The sequence below is a fragment of the Hyla sarda genome, chromosome 7, assembly GCF_029499605.1.
Source record: "Hyla sarda isolate aHylSar1 chromosome 7, aHylSar1.hap1, whole genome shotgun sequence".
NCBI lineage: Eukaryota > Metazoa > Chordata > Amphibia > Anura > Hylidae > Hyla > Hyla sarda.
Window position 1 is genome coordinate 40,626,434 of NC_079195.1, and position 18,517 is coordinate 40,644,950.

The 18,517-nt window shown below is 47.4% G+C and overlaps 1 protein-coding gene across 1 annotated transcript; it reads right to left on the minus strand.

The window, feature by feature from the left end:
- Nucleotides 1–12,543: 12,543 nt before the first annotated feature.
- On the minus strand, nt 12,544–17,956 carry LOC130281969 (uncharacterized). The gene is made up of 2 exons (XM_056529773.1): nt 16,832–17,956; nt 12,544–13,588 (listed from the first exon to the last, which is right to left on the minus strand). The coding sequence occupies exons 1-2, from the start codon at nt 17,801–17,803 to the stop codon at nt 13,553–13,555; spliced, it is 1,008 nt and encodes a 335-aa protein (XP_056385748.1). The 5' UTR covers nt 17,804–17,956; the 3' UTR covers nt 12,544–13,552.
- Nucleotides 17,957–18,517: the final 561 nt, after the last annotated feature.

Sequence of the window (18,517 nt, forward strand, 5' to 3'; positions counted from 1 at the left end):
CTCCGTGCACCAATGCCGTACCAAAGATCGGGGGGGTCCCCAGCAGCGGGACCCCCGTGCTTAGACATCTTATCCCCTATCCTTTGGATAGGGGATAAGATGTTTTCCGGCAGAGTACCCCTTTAAGGGCTCTGAAAGTAGTTTCCCACCAAATCATGACACAGTAGGTTACTCTTCCTACTGGCACTATAAGTTCTCACTAAGGGCCACCTCCAGTTCTTTTAACAAAACAGCTAGGAGAGCGAGGGGAATTTGGACCCCAGTCTCAGGAACTACACTTTGACAACTCTTTCACTGCCTACAAGGGTCAGCCCACTGCTTCCAAGACTGCATTAACTGGGCCCACTACCCAGGTCCCACATCCCGTGACACATTTACAGGCCTAACCTTTCAGGTCACCTTTCAGCCCTGCAGGGAAACCAGTTCCCACTGTAGAAAGGGAAAATTGACTTCACATCCCCTGTAGCTATATGAAAAATGTGGTCTCCAAACTGTGGACCTCCAGATGTTGCAGAACTACGACACCCAGCATGTCCGGACAGCTATTGGGAATTGTACTTTTGCAACAGATGGCGGTCCACAGTTTGGAGACCACTACTCTACAACCTAAGGCAAACCTCAGTGTCATTTCCACATCTACCACTTAAAACTTAAGAGACTGTGGAATACATTGCCGTCTATGGGGACCAGGAATGTCTGCATGGTCCTAGCACCGACTGATGTAGTTGGCATCGGGATCCCTCAGAATCTCCAGCTGGAATACTTATGGCCAGAGATTTCGAGGGCACCCAGTGCTAACTGAATCAGTCGATGCCAGGACCACACAGACATTGCTGGTCCCTATAGATGGCAATCTATTCAGCACAGTATTGGCGGATGAATTTCATTGGCGGAACGCTCCGTCGCTAATATTCCGTTGTGTGAATTGTACAGAAGAATCCCATGAACAGCAAGGGGACCGCACCAGAATTTTGGAGCTGAATTTCAAAACAAAATTCCTCACGTAAATTCCATAGTATGAACCCAGCCTAACTATACTGCAGTAATGATAGTTTTATTAGTATTCTCTATCTTTGCTCACTTAAAGTGGTACTCTGCCCCTAGACATTTTATCCCTTATCCAAAGAATAGGGGATAAAATGTCTGATCGCGGGGTCCCACCGCTGGGGCCCCCCGCCATCTCGGCTGCGGCACCTTAGACATCTGGTGCACAGAGCAAACTTCGCTCCGCACTGGTTGACTGGCGATGTGGGGCGGAGACTCGTGACGTCACAGTCACGGCCCCTTCATGATGTTACGGCCATGCCCCCTCAATGCAAGTCTATGGGAGGATGTGGCTGGGACGTCACGAGCCTCCGGGGCTGCACCCGATGCTGTAAACGAACACCAGGTGCAACAGGGAGATCGCGGGGGTAATCAATAGCGGGACCAGACATCTTATCCTTTGGATAGGGGATAAGATGTCTAGAGCGGAGTACCCCTTTAACCCCTTGCAGCCAGACAATTGCATTCTGCAGGGCTCATTCATTCAGGTTGCCCACCTTCTTGCCTTGGTGACTACCATTTTTATTCCATACCTTGTTCCTATTCATATACAACATCATGGTGTAAATTCTATCCCCCCCATACGTAAGCAAAAAACAAAAAATAAAACATGCACGACAAGGTAAAGGCATAAAAAATATTCTAAGCATTATGTGTGCCAAGAAGCCTATTGAACAGGCCTATTCTTGATATTAGCCCACCTCCCCCACCCCAAATCACATTGTTCCACCATGATATAAAATCTGTCATAAAGCAGTGACCCGTGTTGTGAAATACTGCACATCTCTATCCTCCTATTGAACATACAGCTGATGTTCCTGCTGACGCCACATTACATCTGAAGACGGACTGATCTTTGACTGTGAAACATGCCACAACAGCAAGTAGGCGTAATAAGAGAGAAAAGCGCCGACTCCGGCAGAAGAAAATCAATCGGCCAATGAGGCCTGAGTTCACTTTGCTTTACTCCTCAAAGTGCGGTAAATCTGGCGAGGATGCGTTCCTTTATTTTACATTGACAGGTCGGGCTGAATATGTGCCATCACTAAGGAGCCGTCTATTGTCAGAGGAGAAAGAGCCGAATGCAGAACTCACTCTCTTCCGAAGTGCGAAGAGTGAACCTCAACTCTCTAAACTACCGTAAATCGCTCCACATCATGACTGGCTGAGGTGAACCTGACAAGATCAATAAAAAAAATTACAAAATTCTCGGCTCACTATAGCCCTGAAACTGTGTCAAAAAAAGTTTCCACCGATCTGTTTGGCATCAGCTGTAAACGTTTCTTGAATTTTTCAGCTATTTTCTCGTGTGGTGCGCCACAGGGTGCGATGTGAGGTGTAACGCAGGCTAGGGTTAATGGTAGCTTTACTGAGGTAGACAGATGGTAATAGTCTTTACAGCTAGGCCAGGATCCTAGAGAGGTGACCAGTAACACAGAGGGGACCTTGCAGCTTGCTGGGACTTGCAGTGTTTGGACAGACTTCAACTCAGCCACGCTGACTATAAAGACTTGACTACAGACTTCACTTGACTGAAGGTAGTGACAGAAAACAAAGATAACTTGACTTAATAACATGTGGCTGTTGGTTAGGCTTGAGGCCTCCAGATGTGCTGGACACTGGCTCGGAGCCGTCTGATCTTTACTGTATCTCAGAAGGAGTGATAAGAGAGTCCTTTATGCCTAATACATCTAATATACAGATAACACAAAGGGGGAGACACTGCAGAAGAGCCCATAGGACACAGAGGGACTCAACCTGACAGGGCCTAAGTACTGTACGGGACTATATCCCGTACTGGGACATCACACTTGTTTGTTTGTTTTTGTGGTATTGATTTTTTTTTTCTCCTGCTTTTTTCGGTAACACGGAACGTGGTGTAACATGTATTTTAGAGACATTGTCTAAATACACCTCAGCGCACCTCCCTATATAGAAATAAAGTGGTGAGCTCAAGGCCACAAAATACAGTTCTCCCAAGTGGTTTCCTGACCCATGAAAGCCCAAATTATAAATGCGCCATTCACACGTACATTAAGGTGTTTTTCTGCTTAAGTAGACAAATCCTTAAAGGGGTACGCTGCCCTTAGACATGTTATCCCCTATCCAATGGGGATATAGTATATATAGTGTATATAGTAAAAAGAGTGATACTTACAACTCTTTGCTGGTTCGAGGCCTCTTCTTGTATAGCCCACCTCTGGTGATGACGTCACTAGGGGGCTGAGCTACACAAGGAAAGGCCAGCGACGAGATGTAAGTATCACTCTCTTCACTATATACCTTATCTAGCCATATAGATGGCTACATAATGTGTACACCCTCCTCCCCCTCCCAAGGAGTTAACTAGCTCTGCTCAGCAGCGGTAATTAACTCATTTCTTGCTGGGCTGAGCTGTCCCTGCCGCTTTCAGCTGAGAGCACAGCTGAGCCTCAACATTTCTAGGTTTTCATGAGCATACCTGGCAATGCTATAAAGTTCGGCGAGCAGCAACCTCTCCCCCCCCCCCCCCCTCCAAAGTTCAGATTGAATACAGTTTGGGGGGGGAACGTCTTGCTTAACTCTAGTGGAAAGTGTCTGATCGGCAGAGGTTTGACCAAAAAGACATTCACGGATCATGAGAACGGGTCCCAAGTGCCCATTTCAATATAGCAGCAATAAAGTTTACTGTATATAGTGCTACTTCGGTGAACCTCTTTGGGACTGCCAAAGATAGCCAAGCTCTGTATTTGGCTATTTTCGGTAGAGTTTGAATGGAGCAGTAGTGCATGTAATCGATTGCCAATTTACTTAGACAGGGGTAAGTATTGGGGGTCATAGTTAGGAATCGACCGATTATCGATTTGGCCGTTATTCACGATTTTTGGACTTTATCGGTATCGGCAATTACTTTGCCGATATGCTGATAATGCACCACCGAACCCGCCCCCCCTCTGCCAGAGTCCGCCGCCACCGCTGCCCCATTGCCTCCCCCATCCTCGGTTTTATAATTACCTGTTCCCAGGGTTCGCGCTACTTCTGGCTCCGGCGGCATCCTGCACTATTGCTGTGCGCTGCGCAATGACGAGTAACGTCCTCAACGCGACATCACCGTCAGTGCGCACTGTGACAGCTCAGGATGCCGCCGGAACCAGAAGTAGCGCTGACCCCGGGAACAGGTAATTATAAAACCGGGGATGGGGTAGGCAGTGGGGCAGCGGCGGTGATTGGACTCAGGGTAGGCAGGGGGAGAGAAGCGGGCGGCAGCGGTCTCTGGCCAGAGGATAGGCAAGGGGGAACAGCGATGGTGGTGGTTTGACTAGGAAGGACCCCAGGACAGGCAGGGGGAGAGAAGCGGGTGGCGGCGGTCATCTCTGGCCCCGCAAAAGCCGCTGCAGTTCGTTGATTTAAAGCGCCCGCTTTAAATCATTGATCTGCAGCGGCTTTTGTGGTGCCGGGGGGGGGGGGATAGCCAATAACTTATACCGGAATATCTGTATAAGTTATCAGCTATCGGCCTTAAAGTTCACTGATTATCGGTATCGGCCCAAAAAAATCAATATCGGTCCATCCCTAGTCATAGTGATTGGCCTCCCTCGATTAGACACTTATGGTCACCCTAAATTTCAGCACATCCTTATGACAAAAATGTGAATGAAATGCCAGAAAAATGGAATAGCTTGTAAAACGAAAAATTGAAAGCATGAGTTTGTACATGAGAATGTGGATCCAGCATTTCGTACGACAGCAACAATTACATTTCTTAATAAACATATGTTCAGTTCACTTTAAAGAGGGGGCGCTCTGGGACGTGAGGTAATTATTCGACGCCACGTTCATTAACCTCCTATGTTCTGGGAATAGCAATTAAATGAGATCCAGGAGCGATGAAGACGAAATGTGAAAGCCGGATCCCCAAATGTAACATACATTTATGATGATCTATAATGTGTTCATTTTACACCACCAAACCAGAAATCTACGGCTCATATTCAAATTACAGTGTACTCCACTCCTCGTCGGACTCCGCCAGGAGACCAGAGCAAAGGGCTATACCCCATAGTCCAGGCAGATATCAGCTTCTAGGCAGTAGCTCCAATAATAACGCATTATACAATGTAAAGCTATGTAAAATATTTCAGCATATTTAGGATAACACATTTTTTAATAAATCAGGAAAAATATCTCCTCTGGCTAAACAATACTTGAAGCTGGAAACCTAAGCATAATGGTGGACATGTATCAATAATGGTGTAGCAATGTGTGATTTTATGTATGTTTTTTTGCGTCAAATGGAGCATATTTGCGCCAAAATTATCAATTGTCGTACGCAAGTTTGTAATTTTGGCACAAATGTAGCCCTACAAAAGGCGCAGACCCCAGAATTCCAGGCAGTAAATCTGACTTTGGGACATTCTATTGTTGTAGTTATTTTCTCTGTCACTTTATTCATGGTGCAGATTTGCGCCTAAATGAAGGTATTTGCGCCTAAACTTGCGCCAAATCGAAAAGTCGCAATTAATGAATTCCAGACCAAAGAATGATTGTAACTGAAATCACCACTAACAAAGTGAAATCAGTGATTTTGTTCTAAACCATTTGGCGCAATTGTTTGTCGCAAAAAGTGACATAAAAGGAAATATGAGACAAAGTAAAAAAAAACAGGGTAAAATCCTTCATACATACCCCCCAATGTTACTGTGTTACTATAATGCCCTCACAAAGTGGACTGAAATTGACCTTTTGGGCGAAATCCAACTCTGCACAGTGCCATGAAGCGGCCGCCAGCGCCATGATTCCACTGGTCTATTGAGAGGGCAGTGGAGGGAAATTCTTGAAGGCACAAGGGCTTAAAGAGGTACTCCGGTGGAAAACTTAAAAAAAAAAAAAAAAAAAATCAATCAACTGGTGCCAGAAAGTTAAATTCTTTTCATTTTTGGATTTTTTTTCTGTCACGGCCACAGTGCTCTCTGCTGACACATCTGCCCATATCAGGAACTGACCAGAGCAGAAGAAAATCCCCATAGCAAAGATATGCAGGAGAAAATCCGAAAAGCAAACATATGCTGCTCTGGACAGTTCCCAAAATGGACAGAGGTGTCAGCAGAGAATACTGTGGTCAGATAGAAAAAAAATCCAAAAAGAAAAGAACTTCCTCTGTAGTATACAGGCGCTAATAAGTACTGGAAGGATTAAGAATTTTTAATAGAAGTCATTTACAAATCTGCTTAACTTTCTGGCACCAGTGAATAAAAAAAAAAAAAAAAATGTTTTCCACCGGAGTACCCCTTTAAGTTCATGTACGCCACTGGGCAGGATTGTAGGATTTGCCCACAGCTTGTGTTGACCTGTGCCTTCTACTGTTCACATTGTCCATAAAGGGGTCCCAGCTTGGTGCCAAAGCCGGATACTTGTAGTAATTAACACGGTGCCAAAGCAGTAGTGTGGGTATTGGGAACCTATGTGGTCCCTATCAGCTCTCATAAAAATTCTTGCCAATGGCCCTATTGTTGTGCCAGGGACCCTGCTCGCTGCAGTGGTTCCAGGGCTCCTCGAAGAACACTTCGCTGTGCACATTGGAGATTTATCAAAACCTGTCCAAAGGAAAAGTTGCCCAGTTGCCCATAGCAACCAATCAGATTGCTTCTTTAATTTTGCAGAGGCCTTGTTAAAAATGAAAGAAGTGATCTGATTGGTTGCTATGGGCAACTGGGCAACTTTTCCTCTGGACAGGTTTTGATAAATCTCCCCCATTGTGCTTTACAAAGCTGGCGTATAAGCAGAACCCTGTGCTGATCTTATACATATGGGGCAGGATTTCCTAGTCTGATGTTTCCCAACCAGGGAGCCTCTGGCTGTTGCAAAACTTCAACTCGCAGCATGCCCGGACAGCCTTTGACATGCTGGGAGTTGTAGTTTTGCAACAGCTGGAGGCACCCTGATTGGGAAACACTGTCCTAGTCTGTTGTGGACAATCCCTGCTTCTTGCCCCATGACAAAGAGAAAGAGAAGCATGCCATCCTCATTTATAGCTAGTCCAAACAAGTGTGATAGCCTGGAGGAGTAGGGTATATGGGGTGTAGCTGTACGGTGACTAAAGGGTGTCTGGTTAACCCTTGCTATTTGTGACGCCAGGGTGAGGGCTCCTCTGTAATGCTTGTCCTACTGCCACCCTTCCCAAGAGTGATAGGGAGGTAGAGAATAATTGAATGTCCACAACCGGCGAGTTTGCTGAAAACAGTTGGAACTTTACTGAAGATTTTATGCAAGCTTCATAACCGGAACAGTCTCTATACATGCAAATTCTCTTGGAGATTGGCAAAGGTTGGGACCTTACGCAATTTAGAGTCTTTAGGATAATATGTGTTGTTCCACTAGATTTAGGGGATTTAGTTGCGGTCCAGTAGTCACGCTAGCTTTAGCAGGGATTAGTTTAGAACTCACAGTTTAGTTCAGCTGAGGCCGGTAGGTTTTCTGGCCTAGCGTGTCTTTGAAAGTTGCGTAGATCCGTCCTGCTAGTCCGGCATCCATGAGAGCAGCAAGCCAAGAGAGTGATTATTGGCTATAGCTCCCTTATTTGGGCAGGGGCTGGACTAGAGCTAATTGGTCCAATACTTCTGTCAATCACCATTACAAAGGATTATGGGTAGCATGTGACCCAAGGACCTCCAAAGGTCCTCCAACATACCATAGAGGAATTAACATAGTCACATGACTGAAGGTCCTGCGACGTTAACAAGGTAAGTACTCTATACATTATCTTAAATACACACATTATTAAATACATACACATATAAACACTATAGAATTAGAGTAGAAGAGAGGCGACTAGGGGCTGTCCCACCTGGGGGACCCTACCTGAGTGTAGTAACTCTGACTTTGGGGACCAACACACTAGGTACGGTAGGCAATACGGTACCGGGACACCACAAAAGCCTTTGGGAGAAGTATACACGGGTGTCAAATCAGACTAAAGAATGTGGAGATGCTGATCACCCAGGTGTAGAGCCACTGACAGAAAATGTGGACTAGGTGACCAGGGTTGGGAGCCTAAAAATGGATGACTTAGAGTAAGACTGGTTGAGTTGATATGTGTCCCATAGGCTGCAGGCTCTTCAGGGTTATCATGATAGTGTTTTATGACTCCAAGAACAGAGGACTTAATGTGGATTTAAGCTTCTTATCCCATTATCAAAATTTCCTATAACCTTTGCTAAACTCTCTACTCTCTCCCTGCTCTAACACCATTACACCCCTGCTCCACCTCCCCTGTCTAAGTCTTATCTTCAGTCTATGGTTCTGTAGTAAAATTGTCTGTCCAGCGTAACCACTATTCTCACCTCTGCTCTCCAGCCCCCCTCCTCATCCTTATCTGTATCTATCGTCCTATTGCTATACAATTTATGGCACAACTTAATGTCCATTCTCCACTAATGTTGTTTTAACCCCTGCATATTTTGTGAGATAGAACCTGTGTTTTCTCCTTGTGAGCTCAGAAATGCTTATGACTTGATAAAGGGAGGAATCCCGAAAGCTTGTCTCTACAAAATCTTGTTAGTCCAATAAAAAAGATATTACAAGATACTGCAACTACCGATGATTTTGCTTTTTGCATCACTGGACTAATACAGCTACTCCTAACTTATATATATATATATATATATATATATATATATATATATATATATATATATATATATATAATGCCCTCCTGTTCTCATATAAAAATGTGCTATCTGTGTCCCTTTCATTTATATAATGCCCCTGTGCCCCCTCATTTTTTAAATATGCCCCTGTGCCCCTTCATATTCAAATAAGCCCTTTTGTTTCCCCTTATGTATAACTAAATAAATAATAATGCCCACTGTGTCCTCTCATTTATAAATATACCCCCTTATTATAATATTGTACGAGGGCTCACTTTTTGTCAATCATCAATTCTGGACTTTGGCATTTATTTTATGTTTACACCATTGACCTTGTGGTTTATTTAATTAAAGTTATATTTCAATAGTTTGGACATTTGCCCATGCGGCGACACCACACATGTTTATTTTTGTTTACATTATTTTATTTAAAAAATGGGAAAAGGGAGGGTGATCAGAACTTTTATTAGGGAAGGGGCTTATTTACTTTTAGGGGCTGATTGTATAAACTGGAGGCAGGTAAGGACCCTCCGCTCGCCGTCTGAACTGATCAGGACACCGCAATTTTGCTACATTAGACCTGATCAGCTCAGAGGATGTTTTAGAAGAATGTCCATTCTACAGGTACAGTATTTAAAAAAATAAACCTGTACTCACCTCCAGAGCTCCTGCTGTGCCCTGCTCCAGTCCCCAGGTGCAATCCTCTTCCTGAGCTGCAGCATGTTTTGGGCCTGGAGTGACATCGAGGCCCAGTCTGTCATGCTGCTGCTTAGCTACGGTCAGTGGTTGGCTCAGCAGCAACTATGTCACTCCGGGCCCAAAACATGCTGCAGCTCAGAAAGAGGATTGCACCTGGGGACCAGAGCAGGGCAGAGCAGAAGCGCTGGAGGTGAGTACAGTTTTTTTTCTATAATGTAGTATGGGCATTCTTCAAAGGCCTCCCTATTACATTCTCATCCTATATTATACTGCAGAGCTATACTCACTATTCTGCTGGTGGAGTCACTGTGTACATACATTACTTATCCTGAGTTATATCCTGTATTATACTCCAGAGCTGTACTCACTATTCTGCTGGTGAGATCACTGTGTACATACATTACATTACTTATCCTGTACTGATCCTGAGTTATATCCTGTATTATACTCCAGAGCTGTACTCACTATTCTGCTGGTGAAGTCACTGTGTACATACATTACATTACTTATCCTGTACTGATCCTGAGTCATATCCTGTATTATACTCCAGAGCTGTACTCACTATTCTGCTGGTGAGGTCACTGTGTACATACATTACATTACTTATCCTGTACTGATCCTGAGTTATATTCTGTATTATGCTTCAGAGCTGTACTCACTATTCTGCTGGTGAGGTCACTGTGTACATACATTACATTACTTATCCTGTACTGATCCTGAGTCATATCCTGTAGATCTTTTATTAAAATTTCAAACATAACAATAAAAAAAAAATTACAAAACATAAACATATCATATCCGACAGAACATATCAATATAATGATCATAAAACCAACACAATAGCATAAAATACAACACCGGTCCACACCACACTCATTCCTGCACACAAACAAATATATACAATATTTACAAAAGACAGATTCCTATAATACCCTTAATACCCATACCATACTAATAAACTATATACATTAATACTAAATGTGAATTTCCTGGCCCAGTTGCAATACCAAAAACCCAATACCAGTAATATACCAAAAAGAATAACAACAACAACAATAATAATATATACAAAATAATAAAAACCAACACAAACAAAATAACACCACTTTTTTTTTTTTTTTTTTTTGGCCCTGAGCTGGTCCCGCATCCCATGCCCCCAGTACATGTTACCAGACGTCCATGAACCAGTCCAGGATTTTCTGTATATATAAAAGTCCCATACAAACCCCCTCCCCCCTTTTTAACCCACCACCCAACCTAAACTAAACCCAAACCCCAGGTGGCATCACACAATATATACAATATATACATTACATAAAATATACACAGACTAACAATATATACAATACATAAGTATACAAATAGACTACAACAATAAATACAATAACAAATACATATAACACTATAAGCCAAACAACAAACCCCTAAAGCTCAAGTTCAGTGCCTGCAAGCCCTATATTACCATAAACCAACTGCTCAAAACAAAAAGACTAATGTGCCAGCATCAGCCCACCACCAGGGGGAGACAACAGGCTAAGGCACTTTAAAGGCAGAGCCCCTCCATAGACGAGAGGCCCTGCCAGCACCCAGCCTCTCGTACTCCAGAGAACGCACCTTCACCAGGTCACCGAGAATGTTCCTAACCACCACATCCACAGGGAGGATTTTACGCTGCGTCGACACTAAACACCGTGCGTTCCACGTGTAGTACCTAACCACTGAGCTGACTAGGAATAAAGTGCACCGGTCCCAGCCTCCAAGGTTTCTGAATGCCCCATAGGCCCATTCCGCATAGGAGAGACTGGCCAGCCGAGGCCAACCAATGGAAGCGCCCACCCTGTTGTAAACCTCTGTGTTAAAGGGACAATGAAGCAGAAAATGCTCCATGCTTTCCAGCATGCCTCCACACTCTTCGCGAGGACATCCCCGGTCATCAGAGCTCCTGCACTTCAGATTGTCCCTCACACACAGTTTCCCATGGAAGCAGCGCCAAGTCAAGTCCCAAAACTTCAAGGGGATCCTGATAGAATTCAAAAGCTCTAAACCCACCTCCAGATCCCGACTTGGGCAGTCCTTGAGCGCCAATGGCCTCTCGAAATGAGAAGACAGGACCCTCTTGTCAAGGAATTTCCTCGACAGAGTCCTAATCTCCCACATCCCCAGACCCCACCAACGAATAATCTTCAGAACCGGGGTAGCATAAGCCGGGAGATGCCCGTGTGGTGTGCGAAGATCCTTCACTTGCCCTCCTGTCTCCCATTCCTGGAAGAAAGGCTGAAACCATCCCCTACAGGAGGATACCCACGGAGAAGCCCTCTCTGACATGAGGTTTGCTATATTGGTCTTAAGAAAGGTATTCACTAGGAATACCACGGGGTTGACCATACACAACCCCCCTAGTCTCCTTGTACGGTAAGTAACCTCCCTCTTCACTAGGTTCAGTCTGTTCCCCCATAACATCTGGAAGAACACACTGTAGACTCGGGTCCAAAGAGGTTCTGGCAACATGCATACACTGCCCAGGTATATCAGTAAAGGGAGCAGGAATGTTTTGATCAGGTTAACCCTTTCCCGGAGGGTCAAAGACCAACCCTTCCACTGATCCACCTTCTGAGCGGCGATCTTAAGCCTGCTGTCCCAGTTTTGTTTGGGGTAATCCCCTTGGCCAAATTCGATGCCGAGAACTTTTGCAGATTCCTGGGGCCCTGGAAGGGCGTCCGGGAGATCAAAACTAGGATCTCCCCCTCCCAGCCAGAGACTCTCGCACTTATCCCGGTTGATCTTGGACCCGGATGCCTCCGAGTAGCGGTCCACCTCTGACATCACCCATTGGCCTTCCTCTTGTGAGGAGACAAACACGGTGACATCATCAGCATACGCTACCGCCCTCAGAGCCAAATCCGGCACCGCCAGGTCCATTCTCACCCCCGCCAACGGTCCACAATCAATCCTCCTAAGGAAAGGATCAATTGCAAACACGTACAGCAACGGGCTCAAAGGACAACCCTGACGGACGCCAGACCCAACCTCAAAAGAGCGGCCAATCCAACCATTCACAAGCGGGAAACTCTCTGCCCCTGCGTACAAGATCTTAAGCCAATCAACAAACCCCCCCGGAAGGCCATATCTCAGAAGAACAGACCAGAGGTACTCATGGTTAACCCGATCAAACGCTTTTGCCTGATCCAAGGACAGCAAGTACCCCTTCCAGTGGCCAGCCCTACCCTGCTCCACAGCCTCTCGGACACTGAGCACAGCACTAAATGTACTGCGGCCCGGAACAGAGCAATTCTGAGCCCCCGAAAGGAGCCGGGGTGCAAACTCCACCAGCCGGTTAAACAGCACTTTTGCCAGAATCTTTCGGTCCACATTGAGAAGCGCTATGGGACGCCAATTCTCAATGTGGAACGGGTCTTTACCCTTTGACAGGATGATCAGCGCTGACCTCCTCATTGACTTTGGCAGAGTGCCCGAGGATAGACACTCATTAAAAACCGCAGTCAAGAGGGGAACCAAAGTGTCCTTAAAGGTCTTATAGAACTCAGATGTTAAGCCATCTGGACCGGGTGACTTCTTGAGGGCAAGCCCATCAATAGCCATCCTGACTTCCTCTTCCCGGATCATCTCTGTCAAAACGTCAAGAGAGGGGTCTACTCCTGGTTCAGGGACGGTTTCAGCCAAGAAAGCTGATACCTTATCTCGATCTAGATCCTTCCTTCCCAAGAGGTGCGAGTAGAAGGATCTGACGACCTCCAAGATCCCTGATCTGGACCTTTTCAAGGATCCCGTACTATCAATCAGTCCTGAGACTATTTTACTATTCACTGACATCTTGCAGTTTCTGTAAGGGTCAGGCGAGCGGTACTTCCCGTAATCCCTCTCAAAAACCAAAGATGCGTGTCTGTCGTACTGGCACTTCATCAACAAGGACTTCACTCTGGAGATATCGTCACGACTACCTCCAGTCGAGACAAGGTGCTCAAGTTTCTTCCTCAGGCCCTGGTACAAACGGTACCTGTTTAGGCTTCTGAGGCCCGAGAGCTGGCGGAAGAATCTCGCAACCCTTTCCTTGAAGATCTCCCACCACTCTGACTTACTGCTACAAAGGCCCAGCAATGGTACCTGGCTCTGAAGAAAATCCTCAAAGGACTGTCTTATCTCCGCTTCTTCCAAGAGAGACGAATTCAGCTTCCAATAGCCTCTGCCCATCCGGGGGGTCTCTGCGACATTCAGAGAAAACAAAATTAAACAGTGATCGGAAAACTCCACCTCAACAACAGATACTGCTGAAGAGACGGCCTCCTCCTTTAAATAAAACCTGTCTATCCTAGACCTACAACTACCCCTATGATAGGTGAATCCCACGTGGCCTGGGGTGTGCCGGATGTGGACATCCACCAGGCGAGCCTCACTCGCTATGCTATTAAGGGCGGCGCTATCATAAGTCAGCTTGTCTCTGGCACCTCCCCTGTCTTGGGGCCTCGTGACAGCATTAAAGTCCCCTCCAAAGACCACCTGCCGACTTGTAAAAAGATAGGGCTTGATCCTCATAAAGAGACACTTCCGGTCCCACTTAGACTGTGGGCCGTAGATGTTAATAAGGCGAAGTTCTTGTCCCTTCATGAGGACATCTAAGATCAGGCACCTTCCCATTTCTAACTCGATAACCCGTCGGCATTCTACCGCTGCGGTAAAAAGGACCGCCACTCCGCTATACGGCTCGGCCCCAAGAGACCAGTAGGAGGGCCCATTCCTCCACTCTCTTTTAGCCTTGTAGATAGATGACATATCTGTTAGCCTGGTCTCCTGCAAAAATAAAATATCAGCATTAATATGGGCAAAAAAATCATAGGCCGCAAATCGAGCCGTATCTGACTTTATGCTGGCAACATTAATGGATGCCAGAGTCAACGGAGAGGGTGCCGCCATCGAGGGTGATTGAGTTAGACAGCTTTCTTTTTCCCACCATCCTTCCCATCCACCCCACCACCCTCCTCATCAGATGATGGTTTACCCCTTTTAAGTGAAATAGATGTGTCCATTTTCCCTTTATATACATTTTCCTCGTCCCCTGACTCTGGGCCAGTCTCCCCCCCTGAAGACATAGATTCCCCAGGGAGAGAGGACTCAGCGTCTCCTGTGAGCCCCACCGCAACATCCGGAACCTCACCCCCAGCCACCCCCTCCTCCGAAGAGGAAATGTCGCGGAGGGCTCGGAACCGGTTGGAGAGACCAATCAGAGGGAGATCAGTTGTACCTTCCTTTGGCATCTGGCAGGTGGGAGAAGATCTTACATCTCTCCTTTTCTTATTCTTCCGAGTACCCCGCTTTGTTTCTGCCCATCCCCCACTGTCCTCATCCGCGCTCCCACCATGGGAGGACAGTGAGGAGACGGCATCCCCCTCTTTGTGGATCCTTCCAGTCTCCTCATCCAGTTCACTATCCCCCAGGGCCTCAGCAGTAAGACTGGCCGCAGGGACAGGATCAGGAGTCACCCCAGTTGGTTGATGCTCCTGTGAGTCCTGAATCTCCCTGTCCCTTTGACGCTTCTCGAGACGCCTCAGTTGGGCAGGCGTCTTCTGCTTACTTTTCTTCCCTGGCCCCTGCACCCCTTCATCCCCGACAGCCATCCCCCCAGCAGAATCCACCTCACGGCTTACTCCCACCGGGGCAACAACCGCGTTGACAAAGGAACGAGGGCAGCGACTGAATGGGTGACCTAAGTCACCACACAGGTGACACCTAATCTCTGCACAAGATGTAGCGAGATGGCCTATTTCCCCACACAGAGTGCACTTCTGCACAGTGCAATTGGCACTAAAATGTGTGGGGTCACCACATCTGTGACAGAGCTTCGGCTGACCCTGGTAGAAGATCTGGATACGATCCCTTCCGAGGAAGGTTGCAGATGGTATATGGGTAACGGTGTTTCCTGAAAGCTTAAGCTTGACCATAAACGTCCAGGCCCCTGACCAGATGCCATATTCATCCCTGTTCTTTTTTGGGACCTCCACCACCTCTCCATACCGACCTAGCCACGTCATGATGTCAATACAAGAAAGTGATTCGTTACGGGTTAAAACGGTCACCTTCTTGACATTGTTTTGGCGAGACACCGCCTGAATGGCAAAGTCTCGCCAGCCGGGCTCATTCTTTACCAGTTCATAATTCGACCAGAAGAGCTCAAGCCCCTCTGGCCGAACAAAGCTGATATCGAACTCAGGGGTACCATAAGGATGTATCAAGGCGTAGATGTCAGCTGCCTTAAAGCCCAACTTCAGCAGAAGCTCAACAACTTTAGATCTTGGAGGACATGTATCACTGCCTCTCCACCTCAGCCGGACCACATTCCTTCGGAGACCACCTGGCCCGGCTGTTGGGAGGGACCACACAGTATCCCCCCCTCTTTCCTCTCGGAAGGCTGAAAGACCATGTCTTTCTATCCAAAAGGATAGATCAACCTCCCTACCCTCTACATTGATTGATCTCTCCCCTCTCCTTAAGGCCCCCAGGAGACGCTGCTGCAAATTGCCCCCCCCAGAGCCAGAAGACGAGGAAGGTGCCCCCCTCCCCCCAGCGGTGACATTTGCGTAGCTGCGTACCGGTGCTGCCACCGCTGGGGGTGCAACTGGACCAGGCCCTACATCCCCACCACTAATCTGTGCCCCTTCACCACCCTCCTCCACATAATCCATACTCACACCATTATTGCCTGTTTTAGCTGATGTGCCCCCCATACCTCCACCCGTGCTACAGCCCATACTACAATTCATTCCAACATTAACCTCCTCATTCATACTGGCTGGACCGGTGCGTTCTGGTGCAGATAGTGTACCATCAGCATCACTGGGTACCAGAGCTGGAGCCACCACCACAGGACAGGTCACCAGTCCTTTATACAAGGACCGGGAAGCCTGCCTAGCCTGTTTATTAGCGGCCCCAGCCCTGTTTTTACTGGTACCCTCCGCCTCATCAGTACTGGAGTTTTCTGCTCCTGGGCGCCGCTGTTCTGGATTAGCGGCGCCAATACAAAATAAAGGTTTTAGTCCAGTCTTTCTGGGAGGCGAAGACATCTTGGCCCCAGCAGCTCTTTCACGATGACACCGCTGCTCCAAAGGAACAGCAGTGTCAACGTTCAGAGCCACCGGAGCTCCCGCAGCTGACTCTGGCACAAAGCCGCCCCCCCCTCCCATTAGGGAGCAGCCCAATGTGCCAGAGCCATCCATGCCCATCGCTGGGCAAATATCACTGTCCGACCTCACAGCCGATACATTGTCTGCTCCACCACTGTTACTACAAACAGTGATGGAGCTCACCGCCACACTAGACTCCATACTCTCCCCACTCTCCTGCACTGAGTCCACAGCAGAACTCAGGCTGGGCTGAGAAATGGGGTTCACACAGTGAGCTGACCCTGCGGCCAGTCTGGGGGGCTCAGGGAGGGGGGTATATACAAATGTTACCTGCTCCTGGAGCTTGGTCTTCTTTAGCTTCTTTTTCCTTCCCCCAGGTGCCTCCTCCGGTAACTCATCCCCAAACGTGAAGTCCTGGAGGCGACCTGGGGACTCCAGGAGCTGGATCTGGGCCATCAGCGCCCCTCCCTGGTGACTGGTGCTGCTCTCATCCCCCGAACCGCCAGAGCCACGGCCAGATGACATCGCCACTTGCCCTGCAGGGAGCCCACTGTATGGGGTCAGATGTTGCAGACCCCCGGGTGGATTTGGCTCAACATTATCGGCCTCCGCAGCGTCTCCTTCCTCCTCCACCCGTGGCTGAAGCCCCCTCAGCCGTCTCTGCTTCTCTCTCTCCATTGTATGAAAGCGGTCTTCATTTAAAAGTTTTTCCCTAAATGGCCCGCTGTTCTCTAAAATAAAAGTTCTCTTCTTCTCCAGGATCCTTATTTCATTTTTCAGCTGTTTAATCCGGGCTGACAGCTCAGCTTTCTGTCGTTTCGCCGCAGTTTCCATCAGGGCTTTTGCTTCCCGTACCTCCTCCTGGAGCCTATACAAGCTGCCCCTTGCTTCCTCATATCCACGGATGTGTTCTGCCACACGAGAGTTATGGGGGACTCCAGACTCCCGGGCCCTAGGCATCCCCCAATCCTCCTCCACACATCCGTGGGCATTTAGCTTTGCTCCAGGAGGAGTATCACAGTCCACATTGTCAGGCCTTGTTGTCACAGTACCTGTGCTTCCGGAACTTCTTGCACTTGTAGTCCCACAACTTGCAGGGCCAGCCTTGCGGCTGCTCTTTGTCTCTACGGGTTCTGGGGTGGCTGGAGATGCATCGCTGCACCTCCTGGCAGAGCGCCTCAACCCGGAGACCTCTGATGCACTTCCTGACGCTGGTCCCTCCACACCTGGTCGCTGGCTCCCCCTGCCCCCCGCGGACCTGATTCGGGGGGCAGGTGTTGGGGTTCTCCTCTCCTCGCTCATGCCTGAACCCACGCTCTCCCTCTGGGGAAGGAAGAACGTTGTCCGGCACAGATGACACGGCAGAGCTCAGAGCGCACACACACCAAACAATCCAGCAAACGACTTCCTCCACACTCAGCAGACTCACAGGAAGATGCTCCCTCTAGTGGCCAGACTCCAGAGCTGTACTCACTACTCTGCTGGTGGGCTCACTGTGTACATACATTACATTACTTATCCTGTACTGATCCTGAGTTATATCCTGTATTATACTGCAGAGCTGTACTCACTTTTCTGCTGGTGGGCTCACTGTGTACATACATTACATTACTTATCCTGTACTGATCCTGAGTTATATCCTGTATTATACTGCAGAGCTGTACTCACTTTTCTGCTGGTGAGGTCTACCCCTTTACACTCTTGTCTATTGTACACTCTTGCTCAGAATTTACTAAGGCTGTGCACTCCTTTGATAAATCTTGTGCAAAGATAGAATCGCCCCTCCCTCACTCTACCGTACACTCCTTCTCTACCTCACAGGAAAAATGGACGTAGGGATTTTGTTCTATTGCTTTGAGGCCATGATTCCATTGTGGGTTTTTTGTACATCAGCAAAAAAACGCCAGAAAAACTATCCCAGCTTTTTCCTGTGTTTTGTCAGTTTTTCTTGGGTTTTTTACTTGCGTTTTTGCTGGTGTGTGGAAACAAAAAAATGTACTAAACTTTGTGTTTGTT